Here is a 20943-nt window from a genome sequence, read left to right as displayed (position 1 = left end):
GCCCATCTGTCAGAGGGCACCAACTGCTCCCATAAACCTCTCCACCTGTTTACCGCTCCAACGTGTGAACACAGAGCAGACTCAACACTGCGCATTCCTCTAAATCTGACAGACCAGAAAACATCATGTATTTCTTCCTATATATTCATTTCTGTTCTTCCTTATTCATGTTTCAGGAACGTGCTGAGGAAGCTCCTGACTCAGCCGCAGCAGGTCAAAGAGGATGTCCTGTCCCTGGAGGAGATACTGGCTGAGGGAGTGGAGGGCGAGGAGCCTGGTATGTGCCCTTTCCTTCCCCTGTCCCCCCTGCAGACCCCCACCTCTGGGCCTGGACCGCTGCCGGAGGTCGGCATCCCAAAGCTCTGTAAGGCCAGAATGAAGGCGCTGCAAGAGGCCAGCTACTACAGCGCTGAGCATGGATACCTGGACGTCACCATGGAGCTACGTGCTATGGGTGCATACTTGATACTTAAAGTAGTTTGCAATGTAAGACTATTCTGTATATTATTTTTCATAACTAAATGTCTTCTTTTTACAGGAGTGCCCTGGAAGCTGCACGTATGGCTGGAGTCTCTTCGCTGTGCCCAGCAGCAGTCTCGAGCAGGCGTCACTCTGTCCCTTCTCAGAGAGTTTTCTACGATCAAAGAAGAGGACTACTGTGAGGAGCTGGTTACTGTAGGCCTGCCCCTAATGTTCAACATCTTACGCACCACCAAAGTAAGGTCCATTCAGCTCAACTCCTCGCTTGTCTAGACAAATGTGCGGCAATAATTCTGATAATCATTATCTAATAATTATACATCTTTTTGCAGAATGATGCTATCACACAAACATTGGCCTCTATCTTCAGTCACTGCTATGGCTCCGCTCCTCTCCCATCCATCCCAGAAATGAAGGCAACACTCTCAGCACAGCTAGGTATTGATACATATTTTAATTTCTATGGTGTCACGACTTTGATGACTGTTGATGAGTCAGTTCACTGCTGAATTAAATCTTCAAAGCTGATTATTCTTTTCTCTTAACAGATCCAGTTTTCTTGAACAACCCAGACATGTCTGATGTGACATTTATTGTTGAGGGGAAACCATTTTATGGACACAAAGTCCTCTTAATCACAGCCTCTGAAAGGTATTATATCATATGATAAATGCATGTACAGATGCAAATGTAGGACTTAGATATTATGCTGTTCAACATTGATTACACAATTTCTTATTCATTTAATGATGAAACAATATTACCACCATTTTCTTCATGACCTTATACAAACATTCATATGTTTCCATTCAGATTCCGGTCTCTTTTGGCTTCAACGAGCGCAGATGGAAGTCCCAACAAGGACATAAATATCAATGACATCAAGTACAATACTTTCCAGGTAAATGCCAACAGAGTCAGTGTTAATGAAGTGCTGCTGAAAGAGTTATTGCCTTGAACAGAACACAGAGACAGATCATAATTCTGTCCAGCTGCTACACTTGTTTCAAATGAACTTTGACCCTTTCACAGATGATGATGTCATACTTGTACTGTGGAGGAACCGAGTCTCTAAAAACCAATGTGCCTGACCTGTTGGAGGTAATGAACTTCACACAATATGCAAAATAAGTTATCTAGCATTTTTTGTGGAGTAACATTCCTGTTTTTTTTTCTGTGTAGTTGCTGTCAGCGGCTTGTCTGTTTAAGTTGGGAACTCTGCAAAGACATTGTCAAGTGATCTGCTCCAAACACATTGACTTGGAGAACGCGGTCAACATTTACAAAACTGCTAAAGTACGTTTTTCTGGTGGTGTGTCTTGTGACAGAAGGCCGTGTAAATAACGGGTCTCCCATCTGTAGTTCAGGAGCTCCCAGCTTCTAAGTACAGTACCTCCGCTAAGCCTTTTGTTCATTTCTACACAGCTTGATGAGTCAAATTTAATTGCTGCCTTGGCGAACAATTACTGACATCACTTCATCATCATATCATGTCATTTATGCTTTCATTTTCTCTTTGGCAACTTTATAGATATCAATTTGAAACTTTTGCTGTAGATTACTGACATAAGTATGAGGGAAAACCTTTTTTTTTTTAAACATTTTATGTTTTCGCATAGAAGGCGGTTTATGCCTAAAAATCTCCTAAATTTTCCATAGTTTTGGCGACAAAATCTGAATAATGGATTGAGCCAGCAGGCTTTTGCCTTGTTTTTTTGTTTTTTTAAATTCAAAACCCAATAAATCAGGCTCGGAATTAGATATTAAAAAAACTTCAAAATATTGTTCAGTCCAAGGCTGAACATTTTTTGAGTCCGTAGGTGTTACTGATGTGGACATATTGTCTCACAAATGTGAGAAAAATGCATTTTGAGAAAATGGCCTTGAATTTATAATCTCCCATATAAATCTATGGAGAAACATTTACTCAGTGCAGTAATTAAGCATGTTATTGTGAAGATTAGGTATTTTATTTGTTTCCAGGAGAAGGTTTATATGTTAAGATCTGGCCCAAAACCTGAGAAAAGAAAAAAAAAGAGTTTTGCCTGTAGTGTCTCCCCTTAACATAATACACTTTTTAATGGTTTTGTTAAGAACAAATTAAGTGCAATCTGCAAACATTTGGGTAAATATAGTAAAACATTTTCTTGGCTTACGGTCTAGGTTATACTTTGGTCCCATAGTTTTGGGTAAAACTAACTCAAAGGTGACCTGTAAATAGTTTGGCTATGCAGAATACTGACTTTTCCTTCCCTTTTCCAGGCTCATGGTTTGTCGGAGCTGAGTTCTTTCTGCGAAGGGTACTTCTTACAACAGATGCCTGCCATGTTGGAGAGAGAGGGCTTCAGGGGTCTGCTTCTGGGACCTCGACAAGGAAACAGCTCCGCCTCCACCCTGGTCCACCACAGCCACAGAGCAGACAGTCCTCTGGAGGAGATGGAGAGTGCCTTAGCCCGGCGACTTCACCTGCTGTATGTGACCTCCAGAGTGTGAGGACGTCGGGGCAGTGGACTGGGGGGGGTAAAGGGTGCTGTGTAAGACAACGCCTTCAAAAAGCCCATTCATTGCTTAAACTATATTGAAAGCTTGTGGTCAGGGGCCTAACAAGAACGTCTATTTTCAGTATTGTGTGCAGAAAATTGTCTCTGTGTGTCAAATGTACAGAAGAATTGCTATCTCGTTTAAGTGGAAATGCTCATATTGAACAAAGACTGCGGACTATATTGCTTTGAGAAGGAATGCTGTATGAAGAATAAAAGAGGACACAGTGAAGTTGTTCAGAGGGACATCTTCAAGGCTCAGGAAGTCTCTGGAATTAAGGAAAGCAGAATGTTAAAAAGAACTGCAGTGTGCTTCTGCCCTCTACTGGACAAAATGCAGACGTACCCTGGAGGACGGGGATACACCAGCACCAAGGAAGCCATGATGAAAACTGATAAAAGTTTCAACTATTGATGCTATAGCCAGGCGGGACTTTTGGCTGTGACCTAATGTAGTGAAGCTGATTTGGGAGGAAGCCAGGACTGATATTTTTTATTTTTATTTTGTATTATTAATTTATGTATGTTTATTTGAATAAGTATTACAGTCAAAGCAAAACACTTCATATAGTGGCATGAACATTTTATATTTAAAGAGAAGACATGTGAGAATATTTAACGGGAGTATCCCCTATTTGTTTTTACGCCAAGCTAGTTATTATCTTTTTAAAAAAAAACATTTGTAAAAGATTTGCCTTTGTTTTGTTTTGTTTTAATCAGGTTATTCTTTGTAAAGCGTTTCTTTTGAACAGTACAACAATAGCACAATACACTTTGGACTACTAACTGCCAATAAATACTGTTTAAGCCTGTAATAAAGCTGGTAAACACGCCTCAGTGTTGTAAACCGTCTCTCTATATCACTGTCATCTGGGTTGTGTGTTTAGTGCAGGAAGGAAATCGTTTCCCAAAAAGGTCTCCACACACTGGCCTGGCCACATACATGATAGAGATCAACCATTGCAATTTCATCTATTATTTTACGTTTGTTTGTGAGTCTTTGTGCTTTCCTGCTTGGATGTTTTCACTTTGACCCTCCTCACCCACAAACTCACTCACATCTCCATAGCTTAGTGGCACTGCGGTGTTTGTATGTGCAGAGTGCTATTCAGGATCATTTGAGGATAATCAAGTGAAGTCAGTTTTACCTTAAATGTCCCATAGGTCATTATTCAGTTTTTTTTTTAATGATTTTGACCTTGTTAATGGTGATGCTTTTATGTGCTTTTATGCATCACGAGACTTGTTTTAACCTCTTAACCCCCACCCTTTTCTTCACATTGTCACTTTACTTTTTTAAGCACAATATTGCCACATTTTCATTGCTTTTTGTCACTTTTCTGTTCCTCTTTTATTGGCTGCGTTTTTGTCACACATTTTTATTGCTTTTTTGTTGCATTTTCATTCATCCTCTTTTTCGTCCTTCTTCGTTCTTCTTTCATTCATCCTTCTTTTTTATTTTGACACTTTTTTGAAGGTTTTAGAATTGGGTAAATCCAAACTGGAGAAAATGTGGTCTGTTCATGTGGGGAATGAGGGGTTAATAGCCTAATTTCAGAACTAAAATTGCCTTTTTGTTTTAGCCTTGTTTAAACAATGTTCAAGTCATTAAAATAAAGGCCATGGAGGAGTGGCACAGGGCGGCAAGCTGCCACTTCCAGTAAGGGTCTTGCCACCCCAGCTGCCACCCCATCGATGTCATGTGATGTCTCACATCTGCTCTAGAAGCAACAGAGGCTCACTCTCAGTTAGTACTTTATTAAAAGCACACAGAATTATAACAACTTTACAGCTTAATAAGGATCCAGGTGCCAACTCCTGTGGCTCCCAAGATGAGGATTATTTTTTTTTTTTTTTTTTTTAAAGTTTGTTAAAAATAAAACTACTTAGGCTATATCATGGACGATGCTACTATTTCTATCATTTTGGGAGGCTCAGCCTGCATCTAAACGGAAAAAATGCCTATCCCCGATATAAACATTCACCATTGTAAAATGTGTTGCCACCCCTGCTTGCCACCCCATGATTTTTGTTTTTTGGGATCCGCCCCTGCATGGTGTTCAAATGTAAGCTATTTATTTATATTTCATATTTATTTTTGCCAAATTAGATTCCCGCAACGACCGCCTTTATCCAGCTGTAGATGAGGTCATCCCAGCGTAATGCTAAAAAGACAGGCCGGGATTTCTAGAGGTCCAGGTCACCTGAACTCTCTGGGTAAAAGTCTCTATAATTCCCCTCCAACATGCCCTTGATAAATGGCCCTTGAGAGGACTGTTCTGATCAGAGGCTTCCTGGTTCTTGCACTTTGAGGCGGCCGTGCGCACCATGAACTTCCAGGGAGAGCCTTTTCTAATCTTAACATTCATGTTTTTACATTTTAATGCAGTATAACTTATGCAGACGGTGACCTCCATTGTAACTTAGACTCTGGAGCCTTACAAATTATTTCTCTCTTCACAGCGGCTTTGGCTACTACATTATGATGCTTCAGCGCCCCTTGAGGTCAACCAAGTGAGGCGCTGGAGCAAATACAGACTGTAGAATTAGCCTAATACTAGGGGCATTTGTGGTAAATAGAGTGTAGGCTAAAGCATCGATTTCATGAACTTGCAGGCCTTTTCTTGCGTATTTCTGTGGAAGTGACCCTGAAAAGCAACCCTGTAAACTGTGAAGAATCGGGACGCTTCAAATAGGCTCTGAGAAAGGACCACAATTTAGTGGCTGTCTTTTTTATTGTTTGTAATTTTATATAAAATAAAACAGTATGAGGTTGTTCATAAAGTTTACGTCTGTCATCTCACACACGTCTCCCATAAAAAAAGCTGGGAATGGGGAGCTGGTAGAAAAAGAAAAAAGGGAATTATCCAAATTGTCAATGTGCAATTCAAGGTGTGATATAGTGAACTTGTAAATGTATTTTCTCTTTGACCCGAGGAAGATCCACTTGGATCGAAATGTTGTCTAAATGCAGTTTTATTGGAGTAAGTGTGCAGGCTTTTTCACTCTTCACTGTAGTAGCCTTGCACCTGGTGCTTATATCTTTGAGATATACTCAAATATACTTAAATAAAAGAAACCTCCTGCCCCCATGATCTGAGAATGTGACAACACTGATCCTGAAAACAACAATAACTTATTTTCTTATTGTGAGGCCCTGTAGCATAATTCTAGAGGTCTAGAGCTCACAAAAAATGTTGGCCCGCCTACTCCATTTCCAATGGTTACTGTTTAATAAATCCTGTAATCTCTTTCAGCTCCTGTTGTTCAAACAACTCTGGGCAGCCTTAAAGGCTCCTATGTGAGCATAAAGGTTAAAGAGACTGGTTCACACACCTATTTGGGCGTTCCATTTGCCAAGCCACCTGTAGGCCCTGCTCTACTACTTGCTCCACCTCAGCCTGTAGAAGGATGGAGCAGAGAGAAGGACGCCACTCAGCAGCCGCCAATGTAATACACCTTGCTCCACTAGTCCAATTTAAAACCAAGTTTAAATTTAGTCAAATAAATGTGTTTAATGTTCAGGTGTGTTCAACATAAAAAAAGATTTAGTAGAGCTTTACTCTAAACTTGGAGTAGAAGTAGAAATCCCAGATGTTTCAGAGGACTGCCTCTATATGAATATTTACTCTCCTGCAAACAAAGCTCCTGATGCCAAGCTCCCAGTAACAACCTGCACCTTGCTCAGATTTAAATGCATTTGCATTAGACAAAGAGCATTAAATTCAATCTTATCATTTGCTTTACAGGTCATGGTTTGGATCCACAGAGGAGGATTTCTGATGGATGCGGCTCTTCCTATGACGGCTCTGCAATGGCTGCTTATGAGGATGTGGTTGTGTCCAGAAGTGCCCAGAAGTCCCAGGCAATACAGTATCGCCTGGGACTTGTGGGATTTTGTGGGACTTGTGGGATTTTGTGGGATTTCTGTGTGTTTGTTAGTGTTACAATCAAATTCCTCCCAATTAATTTCGGCAGGAGGAATCTGTGTGTCTGTGCTGGTAGGTAAAACAAAGCTGATACATTACATTTATTTCCTTTCATATATATTGTCCATATTTGTTTGAATAGCTCTCACCTTTGGCAAACGGTCTGTTCCACCGTGGAATTGCAGAGACTGGCACAGCTGAACTCATACCATCCATGCAGTCTGACCCGCTTACGGCTGCACAGGTTGGTATTTGAATACATGTACTGTATTGAGAACTAAAGATGATCATAATTAAACATAATTGTCAGATCGCAGCAAACAGGTCTGGCTGCAGCATAGAAAGCACAGCCGTTATATCTGACTGCATGAGACACCTTGATTTATCAAAAATAGCTGAATTTTCTGAGGTATAGTTTGTCTTTAGTTATTCTTCCATGTCGCAAATGATGTCTAATTTGCAAATGTATGATTAACCCTCACAAGAAAAAGGATGTGAGATTTTCAATTACTGTTGATGGATATTTCTTGCCTAAACCTGTGGAGTCGTTCCATAATGAAAAATTGCAAAGGTTCCATTTATGACTGGTATAACGAGTGATGAAGGCGGCTGGTTGCTGAGTGGGGTAAGTTAAAAGACACTCACACATATTTGGGGTGACTGGTGGTAGGATGTCTAAGTTCTGGTCAGTGCATGCTGTCTTTGTTTCCTTGGGCAAGACACTTCACCCCCTCTTGCATAAAGCCTAATTTATTATATTGTTAGTACTATGTCATCGCTTAGGTCAATTCACTGTGTTTGGGATGGTGCCCTCATGTCCGGGGGAACCAGTCATCCCGATTTATAAGACAGTCCCAGTTCTTAGCCCTTTGTCTCATGTCCCTGTGGATTTCTCCAAAACCATTGATTTGTCCCAGTTTTACAAACGCACCCTCCAAGGTCAGGTGTGCGGGTTATTTTTATCACAGTGGCCCAAAACAGCACGCTTTGCTTGAAGCTTAATCTCTTTGCTCTATGTTTTTGTCAATCATAAAATGAAAACCGATTAAAAAGCTCAAAAGTCTTTCACCCAACCTCAGTGCTGATTGGTCCATGTCATTGACGTTAGACGTTCACAATGAAAGTTTCACAGCTCAGAATGGAAAAATAAATTGGAGTGAATTCTCTCTGTGCTGGCAGCATTTTAGTGAATATCAGAAACCCCTGCAATAGCAGTGGGGGTGTAATGTATAATGCAGCGTCTTTGATAGTGCAAAAAGGTGCTATATAGTAATAATAACAATAATAATGCATCCCACATGTATAGCGCTTATTTGGACACTCAAAATCTTCTACAATAGTAGACGAGAAAAAGCCAGTTCAAAGAGGTGGGTTTTGAGTACCAGTTTTGTAGTGAGTCTGTGTTTCTAATGGATTGTGAGTTCCAGAGGATGGCAAAGGCTCAGTCCCCCAAGGTCCGGCGGTTAGTGCGGACGGTAGTGTGCTATATAAAACCAAAGTGTTACTTTCACGGCTTTGGCACCCAAAAACTGGACAGAGGGGATGACTCGGGAGGAAGTAAAGACAATACTCTAGCCCCCTGATGTGAGACTTGCAATCTGGCAACAAAATGTTGCTCTTAAACTTTTCACACCCCTCACTATATTTGTTTTTCTTGTTCGAAGCCTAAAGATTTAGAAATAGACATAATTATTGATGAACATACTGGAAAAAGTGAAGATCCAAAAAAAAGGCCTATAGACATTCTGGGGGATATCGTATTCACCATCCCTGCAAAGGTTTGACATCACCACTCTCTACCTTTCAACAAGACATTTGCAGTTCATACAAAACAAAAGATACTTATTATTGCATTGGAATATTGAAATCATCCATTCAAGATGCAATAAATGTATGTGTGAAGTTGTCATAGAATATGCATTATCAAATTATATGTAACTTTTTCTTAGATGCTGGGGCTCCTGTATAATATGTTCATTGAGATACAGATTTACACAGGTTTAGTCCAAGTTTATCAATGCATTGATATTACCTAGAAACATGCTTTTCCAGTTAACGCACATTCTGTTGTGTTTGTAGACGAGTGCTCAAAAGAGGAGGAAGACGTGACCAAAAGAGTGATGAAATATTGGGCGAACTTTAATCGTACTGGGTAAGAACCGTCACAGTCTGTCGTTTCATTTGCAATTCAAAGCTGCCTGGAGAAGGCAATTTGTTTAGGAAGATTAATGTGTCTTGTGCTCTCACTTGGACCTAGTTTACTATTAGTTGAGTCCTATTCAGACTGACACAAGGACTCTGATATATTGTGGCCAAAGAAGTCATATCAGTCCTCAATGGAGTTAAGTAAATTCCCTGTGTTGAATAAAGAAAGAAGGACATAGCTACCCATCCACATTTAATGCTCTGTTCTGTAGGTCTCCTAATGGGGAGGGTCTGGTGCACTGGCCAGAGTATGGAAAAGAAGAGAACTACCTGGTTATAGACACGGAGCAGGTGGTCCGGCAGCATCTGAGGAAGGAGCGCTTTGAGTTCATGACACAGACGCTCCCAAAGATGCTGCAAGAGCTCGAGAAGAAAGAGCACGCAGAGTTATAGAACATTTCAGGACAATATTTCACTAAAAATATCACGGAATTTATCATTTCACAACAGAGTAGGTCAGAAATACTTGGAGAGATAGACGATGCAGTTGAAGGACGCATATGGTGCTAGTGCAGGATATAGAAAACAGGATATTAGATGGTGAGTGGGTGTTGTGAGACTGTGAGTGGGGGGGTGGTCTTTGTAGATACCCGGCAGACTTCTGATGTAGTACAGATAGCTTGAACATAGAGGAAGGGGGGTGGACAGTAGAAATGAATGGACCACCTGGTTAAATCGGATGCTGGGAAAATTTGGGAGGTGCTGTGGAGTAAGTCGTGAGGAGTGTCTTGAAGAAGCTGGAGATGGTTGAGGCCTTGCTTCTGAATCTCAGTCAATATCATTAAAGTGTTCTTTGGGCTTGCATTAATTTGTTTTTGTCTCTCACACTCACACTTTTGGAATTGTCCTATTTGAACTGAAACAAGCTGTCACTTTACTTAAATAGAACAGTTTATAAGCAGAACATTTCCAAAGTTTTGCTTTGTATAATGAACGTACAACAAGAGATTTGTTGTTGTTTTTTTAAGAGGGGGAACAAAGCTCTATTAAAAAGCCCTAACTGATTGTTTTGTTTATGAATTGTGATAGAGGGATCATGAACAGTTCGATTGTTGGTCGTGGGGCAAACTCATTCTTATTATTTTCCCAACAAATTGCTAAAATTACAACTTACAACAATGAGTTTAGTATGTTGAGTAATGTCAACAGCAGCAACTAGCCTGCCTGCTCACAATCAGTAAAAAGGCCTTATTACAAATAGACAGCAAAAGTCTGCTTGTACAATGTATTGAAAAATAAAAATGTTTTCTTCCACTGTAGGAAAAAACCAGCAGGCGTGGTACTCTTGTCATTAACTCATTAAAGCAATATAAAGTAGTAAATCAAACAAGAGCATTGTGCAATAAGATAAATAAACGAGGCAAGGACCAGCCTTCACTTTAAAGCAATTATCCAAGAAATGCTTTGTCATCTATCTCAAAACCCAGTCACACACCGAGTCTGAGCATAGGCCACGTTTGTACAAATGTTTGAGGAAAGTATTGGCCAAACCGGATTGAAACCACTCCCACCTGCTTATAAAGAGGTGGGGTTGGATCAGGGGATCAGGGGGCTTCCTGGTTTTAGTTCGGGTCGCAGGGTTGCACCATGTTGCTCTGTGCAAATGTCTTCATATCTTTAACATTAGGGCTGTTTGTGCATGTGCATGCAGACGGCTACAACACAGACTTTTATGGTAAGTAGCCAAAAATGCATTGATGAGATGATTATTATAAGATTATTAGTCTTTTTAAATGCTTTGTTAATTTCAAGTGACCTGTTGATTTCAAATGTTTGTTGTTGTTTTTTAACCTAAATTGTGTGCCATACGTTTACAACAACATAAACTGAATACAGCAAGAAAATGGACAAGACAGACGAGAGTGCAATTGTGACACAGAGAGAAAAAGATATATGGATAAGTTAGAGGGAAAGAGAGAGAGGGTGCAACAAGCAGAACGTTTGGAAGAGGGAGGAAAAATGTACATACTGTAGTCTATGCTGAACAGCTCTTTTTTCACATAAGATTCTAAAATGATAACATTTGTATTGGCACATTTGAGCCAGGGTCAGGTTCAGTATGTTTGTACTGGTACTACAGAACTCGTGTTAATCGGTATTTCGATAACTAGACTGAAAAGTGACCCTCTACCATTTAGAAAAGATAATCCAAAAAGATATTTGGATTTGGATTGGAAAGATGATTTTAATATCACCCATCAATACACTGTAGTTGCAAATTAATACATGTTCATTGTTCTGGCAAAATCACAGATTACATATTAATATTGTGTCTTTACAGCTCCTGTTGTTCAAACAACACTGGGCAGCCTGAAAGGCACGTATGTCCCTGTGAAGGGTAAAGAAACTGGTGCACACGCCTTTTTGGGCGTTCCATTCGCCAAGCCGCCTGTAGCCGCTCTGCGCCTCGCTCCACCTCAGGCTGTAGAAGGATGGGATGGAGAGAAGGATGCCACTCAGCAGCCGCCAATGTAAAACATTATTTAAAAGTAATTCCAGTAATACAATTTCCAAACAATTTAACTTTTTTTTTTCAGGTGCATTCAAAGAAAAGCTTTTGCAAAAGCAGTTTACTCTAACCTTGGAGTGGAGGCAGAAGTCCCTGGCATGTCAGAGGACTGCCTTTACCTCAATATTTACTCTCCTGCAAACAGAGCTCCTGATGCAAAGCTCCCAGTAAGAACCAGCTTCGAGCTCAAATGTAAATACATGCATCAGACCAAGTACATTGAATAAAACATTGTGATGTCCTTTACAGGTTATGGTTTGGATCCATGGAGGGGGACTTTTTTTTGGCGCTGCTTCTTCCTATGACGGCTCTGCAATGGCTGCTTATGAGGACGTGGTTGTGGTGTTGATACAGTATCGCTTAGGACTTCTGGGATTTTTCAGGTGAAACTTTACTGGGTCTACTCTTTTGTTTTCCTTTTTGAAGTGATCAGCTTAAATACCAAAAGAAAGAAACATAACAGACATCCTTAAAACAGTTAACTGTTCATGTCACATCGTTTTGTATCGTTTATATGAAACAAATGTTAATTATTTATTCATTTCAGCACCGGTGAGCCAGACATGGCTGGAAACTTTGGTCTTTTGGATCAGGTTGAGGCTCTGAAGTGGGTGCAGCAGCACATCCACAATTTTGGTGGGAACCCAGATCTAGTCACCATATACGGGGAGTCAGCGGGAGGATGGAGTGTGTCTTTCCTGGTAGGTAATATAAAAGCAATTGATGCTTTTAGGCAACTTTCTCATACAAGTTATAAAATTCCAAATCTCTGTTTAATGTGCAGCACCTCTCGCCTTTGTCAAACGGTTTGTTCCATCGTGGCATTGCACAGAGTGGTACAGCTGTAGTTGATTGGATGCAATTGGATCCTCTTCCAGTTGCTCAGGTTTGTGTCCTTGAGGTTAACCTTTTTATTGTTTTAGGTTGACAAATATGGCATTTTCAAAACCGTTGGAAGGGATAAAAAAAATCCACACTAATTAAAGGCTGTTCAAAAACAATTAATCAATGAACTGTGGTCAGATTCAGATGCCCTTAAATTCTCCCATGATTCCACACTGCATAGTGCCAGTCCTAAACATTCAGCACCAGAGTAAGGCACGACCTCCGCATAACACCCGCACTGGGCAGTGTCCCATCTGTAAATCCACGTGTCGGCACATGTATGTAGGGCAGTTCCCTTTGTGAGGGGTGTTGTGGGTTGAGAGCACAGGTCCAAGCCCCTGGCACAGTTTACATGCTAAGCTTCAGAGTAATTGATATTTTGTTCTACTCTTAACATGTTTGATTTGATCTGTAGACGGTTGCAAACATGTCTGGCTGCAGCACTGAAAGCACTGACATTATTCGAGACTGTGTGAGAAACCTTGATCTTCAAAAAATTATGGAAAACGCAGAGGTCTGTGCTTCTTTGCTTTTTGTTTATACAGTATTAGCCGTGTCAGTCACTTACTTTTGCTTTCTACTCTAATGCAGCAAATGCGTATAATGGACTTGAGGTATCCAATAACTATTGATGGACTTTTCTTGACCAAATCTGTGGATGAGGCGTTCCGTAATCATGAAATTATAAACGTTCCATTTATGACGGGTGTGAATAGTGATGAAGGCGGCTGGGTATTGGCCAGGGTAAGTAAAAAGTATTTTTATACACCTCACACGCACATATCTGATTTTTCTGCTGATACTGCAGTTAATTGGGCCGCCACACTGGGTCGAGGGACTGACTCGAGAAGAACTGAAGAGCATATTATCCACCTTCTACCCTGACGTGAGATTTGCATCATGGCTACAATTTTCTTTTTTATATTTTACTTCACTCTAACTATACGTTGTTTTCAGCCCAAAGATGTAGCATTAAATTTAATAATAGATGAACACACCGGTAAAAGTGACAATCCCCAAAAACTTCGGAGGGCATTTACCGACTTGATTGGGGATTTTATGTTCAACCTCCCTGCAAGGAAAACCATAAAAGCGCATAAAGGTTTGACATAGCATTACAATTCTACAAATATATTGCAAAATAATGTGTGACATTAAAGGCACAATTAACTTAAGTCCTGGTTGTTTTATGTTGTATCTAGATGCTGGGGCTCCTGTGTATCTTTACGAGTATAACTTTGTCCCTCGAATGTTGAGGAAACTGAGGCCAGATTTCGTGGGAGTGGACCACGGGGATGACCTCTTCACTGTGTTTGGACTCTGCTTCACAACTACACATGCTAAAACTATTGGTATCCACAGCATTGAAATTCTCTTGTTTAGACACAACTTGATTTATTGGTGCCGCTGTTCCCTCTTTTGAACAAGATTTTTGGCTTAATGTATTCATTTTCATTTTGTTTGTAGAGGAATGCTCCAAAGATGAGGAAGGTGTAAGCAAACGTGTTATGAAATACTGGGCAAACTTTGCTCGCACTGGGTAATAACTACACATATTGATTCATGTTTAAGTACTGCTTAGTTACCTATGCATGGTTTCTTTGTGTCTATTTGTAGGTCTCCTAATGGGGATGGACTGGTGCACTGGCCAGAGTATGGACAAGAAGAAAACTACCTGTTTATTGACACGGAGCAGGTGGTCCGTCAGCAGCTGAGGAAGGAGCGCTTTGTGTTCATGACAGAGACGCTCCCAAAGATGCTGCAAGAGACTGAGAAAAAAGAGCACATGGAGTTATAGAACAATTCAGGAGAAAAATGATTAAAGTCAATTTGTTTTTGTCTCACTCACTGCTGGTTGATTTGACCTATTTGAACCATATGCCACTGTGAGACTGGGGTTTCGGACGACACTAGTCTATTTCCCCCCACTTTTTAAAATGGTAAATGGTCACATTCTGTCACCTCTGGTCCCTGAGCCACAGTTCGAGAACCACTGATTTAAAACTAATTGAAATCTGCACCTGTTGTTTATTTCTGTCCCATCACTAAGAATAAGCCTGACCTGATCATTTGTTTTACACCAAGCACATTCAGAGAACTAGCATTACTGAAAGTAACTGCGACTACGAGCAGCGTGTGGATTCAACTCCTATTTGAGACAAATACTGTACGAACAATGTTTCTTTCTCTCTTCTACTCGCCAAACTACTGTTCTGAAACTGCTAGAGACAGCAATAAGCTAGTTTAATGCGTGTGTGGCCCATACAGCCCCGTGTCCCAGCAGAGAAAACATGAGACGAGCAGCGCGCGCCGCGCATGAGACGGGAGCCCATGTGGGCGAGAGCCGCAAGCGTGAGGCGACGCGAGCGGAGAGGCACTCACGCGTTGGGAGTGACAGGGGGAAGGCGGTAGGTCTTTCCTGCTCCTCATCCACTTCAGGCAGCACACTGCTCCATTTTTGTGCTGTATGTGGCGAAGACGAAGTAGACGAAGAGTGAGTGAGCGCTCTCAGAACCTGCTTGCTGGAAAAACCGGCTCAGGGATTGCATCAGAAGCCGCTTTACTAATGTATGACATTTCCATGGTGCAATCAATACTCCCACTCATCTCCACTGATTGAGCCAATGCTTACAATTTACCTCAAACAGATCCCACAGGGCTTTCTTGAAAGACCACTATTGGACAGAGCAATGTCATCCTGCTTGCAACAGTCAACATTGAAAGAGGAAAAAATAGGAAAATTATCAGTTCCAATAGACAGACAGATTAGCAGATACCAAGGTAAGATCAATACAAGACATCTTATTTCTGTAAATATCCATTCTAGTTCCTCTACCGTCATTCAGACAAACACAATTCCGCAGATCCATAAATTCTTCAACATTCTGACCATTCCTGTCACTATGGTCACTCCCCCATAGGCTATTGTGAGCATTAAAATCTCCGCACCAAAATTGTTTTGACCAGCTCTTGCCACTTCATCAAACATAGCGCGGCCAATATCTCGAAAGGGATTATAAACAATTTCAACTGCCACACACTAATGACTCCCACAGAGAATAACCCTTCTAAAAGCAACATCATTTTTAACAAAAGTGATGCATCCTCCACTTGACATTCATCCCTATCAAACCTGATACTGACTGTAGCCCACACGAACAAAATCTAAGTGAGGACGTAACCATGTTTCCTGGATACAAAGTGGTCTTTTTAAACTCTTGGCCGTTCGCAATAAGGCTCCTAGCATTCCGCTGAAGAATAGAAAGGACCATTAGGGGACTAATCAGACTCTCCATTAGAAAGAGGATTCATCAGTTCGGCTACGGTCTGACACTCTAAGCTAGAGAGACCCAGAAATCCAGACACCTTTGCTGTTTTGAGCCACCACAACAAAGAACACCTTGAATATAAACACCACGAAGTTGACTCTATTCACCAGCTGGGAGCCTGTCTTAAATTTACATTTCTGAACCTTTACACTAGATTCCCATGCGTGTTTTTGCATCTCACATCCCGCAAAAGCCACACTATGATCCCCACCACAGTCACAACATTTAACAGGAGCATCCTTTTCACATTTTCCGTTGCTATGATTTCCACCACATCGAGCACACCTTTCTGTTCCTTTACACTGACCTGCTGTGTGTCACATTCTTTGGCACTTAAAGCACCTCAGGGCAGGGGGGATAAATTCCCTGACCGGATTGCAAAAGAATCCAAGCATCACCTTTTATAGGCAGCTCCTTTTCAAACTCAATGATCACAGACAAAGGCACTCGAGTTTGGCAAGTGGATCCAGATCGATCCAGATCTGCTTGCCAAACCGGATGGAGACCACTTCCACCTATTTATAAAGAGGTGGCGTAAGGGGGTATCCTGCATCTGTTCGGGTCACAGGGTAGCACCATGTCACTCTGTGCAAATCTCTTCATATCTTTAACTTTAGGGCTGTTTGTGTGTGTGGATGCAGACTGCAACAACATAGACTTTTATGGTAAGTAGCCAAAAACGCATTTATGAGATTATTGTTATTATAACTATATATATATATATATATATATATATATATTTTGGTAACTTCAAGTGTCCTGTTGATTTTAAATTTTTGTTGTTGTAAAATTATGTGGCATGCTTTTACATCAACATAAACTCAATAGAGTGACATAGATGGATAAGATAGAGAAAAAGAGAGGTTGCAATTGGAAGAAGGGTTGGAAGTGGGAGCAAGTGAGGAAACATTTACATACTGTAGTCTATTTTTGAACAGCGCTTTTTTCACTTAAGCTTGTATGATTCTATAATGATAACATCTGTAATGGCACATTTGAGCCAGTTTGGTGGTGGTCAGGTTCAGTATGTTTGTACTGGCAGGCCAATATCTAGACTGGAAAGGCTGGATCAGTGCGTCTCTCTGACTCTCTACCATTTAGAAAAGATGATTCAAAGACATAATTGGATTGTAAAGATGATTTTAATATCACCCATCAATACACTGTAGTTGCAAATTAATACATGTTCATTGTTCTGGCAAAATCAACGATTACATACTAATATTGTGTCTTTTCAGCTCCTGTTGTTCAAACAACACTGGGCAGCCTGAAAGGCACGTATGTCCCTGTGAAGGGCAAAGAAACTGGTGCACACGCCTTTTTGGGCGTTCCATTCGCCAAGCCGCCTGTTGCCGCTCTGCGCCTCGTTCCACCTCAGCCTGTAGAAAGATGGGATGGAGAGAAGGATGCCACTCAGCAGCCGCCAATGTAAAACATTATTTAAAAATAACTCCAGTAATACAGTTTCCAAAAAATTTAACCTTTTTTTCAGGTGCATTCAAAGAAAAGCTTTTGCAAGTGGAGTGGAGGCAGACGTCCCTGGCATGTCAGAGGACTGCCTTTACCTCAATATTTACTCTCCTGCAAACAGAGCTCCTGATGCAAAGCTCCCAGTAAGAACCAGCTTCGAGCTCAAATGTAAATACATGCATCAGACCAAGTACATTGAATAAAACATCGTGATGTCCTTTATAGGTTTTGGTTTGGATCCATGGAGGGGGGCTTTTTTTTGGTGCTGCTTCTTCCTATGACGGCTCTGCAATGGCTGCTTATGAGGACGTGGTTGTGGTGTTGATACAGTATCGCTTAGGACTTCTGGGATTTTTCAGGTGAAATTTTACTGGTCAGCTTCATCAGCAAATAAAGACATTTAACAGACATCCTTAAAACAGCTAACTGTTTATGTCACATCGTTTTGTATTGTTTATATGAAACAAATGTTAATTATTTATTAATTTCAGCACCGGTGAGCTGGACATGGCTGGAAATTTTGGCTTTTTGGATCAGGTTGAGGCTCTGAAGTGGGTGCAGCAGCACATCCACAATTTTGGTGGGAACCCAGATCTAGTCACTATATACGGGGAGTCAGCGGGAGGATGGAGTGTGTCTTTCCTGGTAGGTAATATAAAAGCAATTGATGCTTTTAGGCATCTTTCACATGCAAAAGTTATATAATTCCAAATCTCTGTTTAATGTGCAGCACCTCTCGCCTTTGTCAAACGGTTTGTTCCATCGTGGCATTGCACAGAGTGGTACAGCTGTAGTTGATTGGATGCAATTCGATCCTCTTCCAGTTGCTCAGGTTTGTGTCCTCGACGTTAACTTTTTCTTATTCATTTTATGCTCACTACTGCCACATCAGGTCTTAAGCATAACTGCAGTTTGTGACAGTGCAGGATTTTAGAAGCAGTTGTGGTGAAAAGGTCTGGGATGATTCTACACCTTGGGACATTGCTGGAACATGTAGGGGGTGGCAATTATATAATTTTAACATTTTAAACTCTGTTTAGTCCCTTTAAGGTTACAAATCTGGCATTTTCAAAACTGGGTAATATTAAAATATATATTAATGTGTATTAAAATACACAAGGATTAATGTGTATTAGAATACAAAAAAAATCCACACTAATTAAAGGCTGTTCAAAAACAGTTAATCAATGAACTGTGGTCAGATTCAGATGCCCTTAAATTCTCCCATGATGCCACACTGCATAGTGCCAGTCCTAAACATTCAGCACCAGAGTGAGGCACGACTTCCGCATAACACCCGCACTGGACAGTGTCCCATCTGTAAATCCACGTGTCGGCACATGTATGTAGGGCAGTTCCCTTTGTGAGGGGTGTTGTGGGTTGAGAGCACAGGTACAAGCCCCTGGCACAGTTTACATGCTAAGCTTCAGAGTAATTGATATTTTGTTCTACTCTTAACATGTTTGATTTGTTCTGTAGACGGTTGCAAACATGTCTCGCTGCAGCACTGAAAGCACTGACATTATTCGAGACTGTGTGAGAAACCTTGATCTTCAAAAAATGATGGAAAACGCAGAGGTCTGTGCTTCTTTGCTTTTTGTTTATACAGTATTAGCCGTGTCAGTCACTTACTTTTGCTTTCTACTCTAATGCAGCAAATGCGTATACTGGACTTGAGGTATCCAATAACTATTGATGGACTTTTCTTGACCAAATCTGTGGATGAGGCGTTCCGTAATCATGATATTATAAACGTTCCATTTATGACGGGTGTGACTAGTGATGAAGGCGGCTGGGTAATGGCCAGGGTAAGTAAAAAGTATTTTTATACACCTCACACGCAGATATCTGATTTTTCTGCTGATACTGCAGTTAATTGGGCCGCCACACTGGGTCGAGGGACTGACTCGAGAAGAACTGAAGAGCATATTATCCATCCACTCTCCTGACGTGAGATTTGCATCATGGCTACAATTTTCTTTTTTACATTTTACATCACTCTCACTATAAGTTGTTTTGTTTTCAGCTCAAAGATGTAGCATTAAATTTAGTAATAGATGAATACACCGGTAAATGTGACAATCCCAAAAAACTTCGGAAGGCATTCACTGAATTGATTGGGGATTTAATGTTCAACCTCCCTGTAAGGAAAACCATAAAAGCGCATAAAGGTTTGACATAGCATTACAATTACTACAACTTTCAACTTACAACTTTTACTGAGAAATGTGTGTCATTAAAGGCACAATTAACCTGGTTGTTTTATGTTGTATCTAGATGCTGGGGCTCCTGTGTATTTTTACGAGTACAACTTAGCTGCTCGAATGTGGAGGAAACTGAGGCCAGATTTCGTGGGAGTGGACCACGGGGATGACCTCTTCACTGTGTTTGGACTCTGCTTCACAACTACACATGCTACAACTACTGGTATGTGCAGCAATGCAATTCTTGCAATTGTTTAGACTCAACTTGATTTATTGGTGCCGCTGTTCCATCTTTCGAAGTAGATTTTTGGCTAAAGTGTATTCATTCTCATTTTTTTTGTAGAAGAATGCTCCAAAGATGAGGAAGACGTAAGCAAACGTGTTATGAAATACTGGGCAAACTTTGCTCGCACTGGGTGAGTACTAGAAAACACTAATTTATGAGTAAGTGAATGATGAATGATGCATGGTTTCTTTGTGTTTATTTGTAGGTCTCCTAATGGGGATGGACTGGTGCACTGGCCAGAGTATGGACAAGAAGAGAACTACCTGGTTATTGACACAGAGCAGGTGGTCCGTCAGCAGCTGAGGAAGGAGCGCTTTGAGTTCATGACTCAGACGCTCCCAAAGATGCTGCAAGAGATTGAGAAGAAAGAGCATGGAGAACTATTCAGGAGGAAATTTCTCAAAAAAATTTACAGTGCAAAGGGAAAGCATGGTGTCAAGGGGTAAGCAATGTCAGGTCCGGGGGCCAAAATCGTCCCTCCATCATAGAACCTACGGCCCTCAAGATGATTTTGAGGAATATTTTTACACAATCACAGATCAAATGCCTGTTAAAGGGACTATACGGAGTTTAGAAATGTTAAAATTATGTATTTTCCTCCCCTTACATGTTCCAGCCAGTCCTCATGTGTAGAATGAGCCCAGACCTATTTACTACAACTGTCTCTAAAATCCTGCACTGTCACTCATAAAGTTGTTACTTCGGGTGCTGTCATGCACGAGCTTAATATAGAAGGTGCAGCCCCTTTAAAGTACTCTAGAAATATAAAAAATACTTTCAATTCCATTTAGGCGTACGGCATGATGTGCGGCAGTGGCATTTGTAGAAAGTGATGTTTTACTTCGGCCTAAACCGGAGGGACCTTGGTCTGTTGACGTAGAAAACCGGCTCTCCACCAAGCAAACTCGCCAACCCTGATATATCATATATCATTGATCATGTATGTGTCATTTTGTGATGATTTACATTTTGTGTTTTTGATCAAACAGTCCTTTTTCTTTACATAACACATGTATACAGACAGAAAATGTTGCTGCATAATACAAATGTGGAGAAACAATAAATATCCCCTATACCTGATTTTGTGTAAGTGTGTGTGTGTGTGT

At 40.8% G+C, this 20943-nt stretch overlaps 3 protein-coding genes and 1 pseudogene across 4 annotated transcripts in view; all 4 read left to right on the top strand.

Annotated features, from left to right (window-relative positions):
• abtb2b (ankyrin repeat and BTB (POZ) domain containing 2b) overlaps window positions 1-3005 on the top strand; it is a 48298-nt gene extending 45293 nt beyond the window's left edge. Inside the window, exons 10-17 of the mRNA XM_079567172.1 lie at window positions 177-454; window positions 539-717; window positions 813-918; window positions 1029-1131; window positions 1294-1381; window positions 1513-1581; window positions 1663-1776; window positions 2743-3005. Coding sequence (XP_079423298.1) covers window positions 177-454; window positions 539-717; window positions 813-918; window positions 1029-1131; window positions 1294-1381; window positions 1513-1581; window positions 1663-1776; window positions 2743-2973 — 1168 coding nt within the window. The 3' untranslated portion in view covers window positions 2974-3005. The remainder of the gene's footprint in view (window positions 1-176; window positions 455-538; window positions 718-812; window positions 919-1028; window positions 1132-1293; window positions 1382-1512; window positions 1582-1662; window positions 1777-2742) is intronic.
• Window positions 3006-5073: 2068 nt separating this feature from the next.
• On the top strand, window positions 5074-9547 carry LOC306972012 (cocaine esterase-like; annotated as a pseudogene). Its single transcript has 6 exons — window positions 5074-5086; window positions 6278-6470; window positions 6546-6685; window positions 6770-6868; window positions 9029-9101; window positions 9367-9547. The product of its transcript is annotated as a cocaine esterase-like (transcript).
• A 1174-nt stretch (window positions 9548-10721) lies between these two features.
• On the top strand, window positions 10722-14358 carry LOC306971260 (pyrethroid hydrolase Ces2a-like). Its single transcript, XM_079567482.1, has 13 exons — window positions 10722-10829; window positions 11436-11625; window positions 11692-11830; window positions 11913-12046; window positions 12211-12364; window positions 12448-12549; window positions 12964-13062; window positions 13140-13292; window positions 13357-13434; window positions 13506-13650; window positions 13751-13900; window positions 14016-14088; window positions 14166-14358. The coding sequence occupies exons 1-13, from the start codon at window positions 10742-10744 to the stop codon at window positions 14344-14346; spliced, it is 1686 nt and encodes a 561-aa protein (XP_079423608.1). The 5' UTR covers window positions 10722-10741; the 3' UTR covers window positions 14347-14358.
• Window positions 14359-16436: 2078 nt separating this feature from the next.
• On the top strand, window positions 16437-20283 carry LOC306972011 (cocaine esterase-like; the record flags this gene model as incomplete). Its single annotated transcript, XM_079568455.1, has 13 exons — window positions 16437-16542; window positions 17116-17305; window positions 17370-17490; window positions 17573-17706; window positions 17839-17992; window positions 18078-18179; window positions 18827-18925; window positions 19003-19155; window positions 19220-19297; window positions 19374-19518; window positions 19625-19774; window positions 19895-19967; window positions 20043-20283. The coding sequence occupies exons 1-13, from the start codon at window positions 16455-16457 to the stop codon at window positions 20281-20283; spliced, it is 1728 nt and encodes a 575-aa protein (XP_079424581.1). The 5' UTR covers window positions 16437-16454.
• Window positions 20284-20943: the final 660 nt, after the last annotated feature.

The sequence above is a fragment of the Gobius niger genome (assembly GCF_951799975.1).
Source record: "Gobius niger genome assembly, chromosome: 12".
Taxonomy (NCBI): Eukaryota; Metazoa; Chordata; class Actinopteri; order Gobiiformes; family Gobiidae; genus Gobius; species Gobius niger.
Note: the sequence above shows the minus strand (reverse complement) of the source record. Positions and strands in the feature narration are given on the sequence as shown.

Coding starts and splice junctions, on each gene's coding strand:
- LOC306971260 (XM_079567482.1), top strand. CDS start 10,742: ATGTTGCTCTGTGCAAATGTCTTCATATCTTTAACATTAGGGCTGTTT. Junction 12,047..12,210: donor GGACTTCTGGGATTTTTCAG/GTGAAACTTTAC, acceptor TATTCATTTCAG/CACCGGTGAGCCAGACATGG. Junction 13,063..13,139: donor AAATTATGGAAAACGCAGAG/GTCTGTGCTTCT, acceptor ACTCTAATGCAG/CAAATGCGTATAATGGACTT.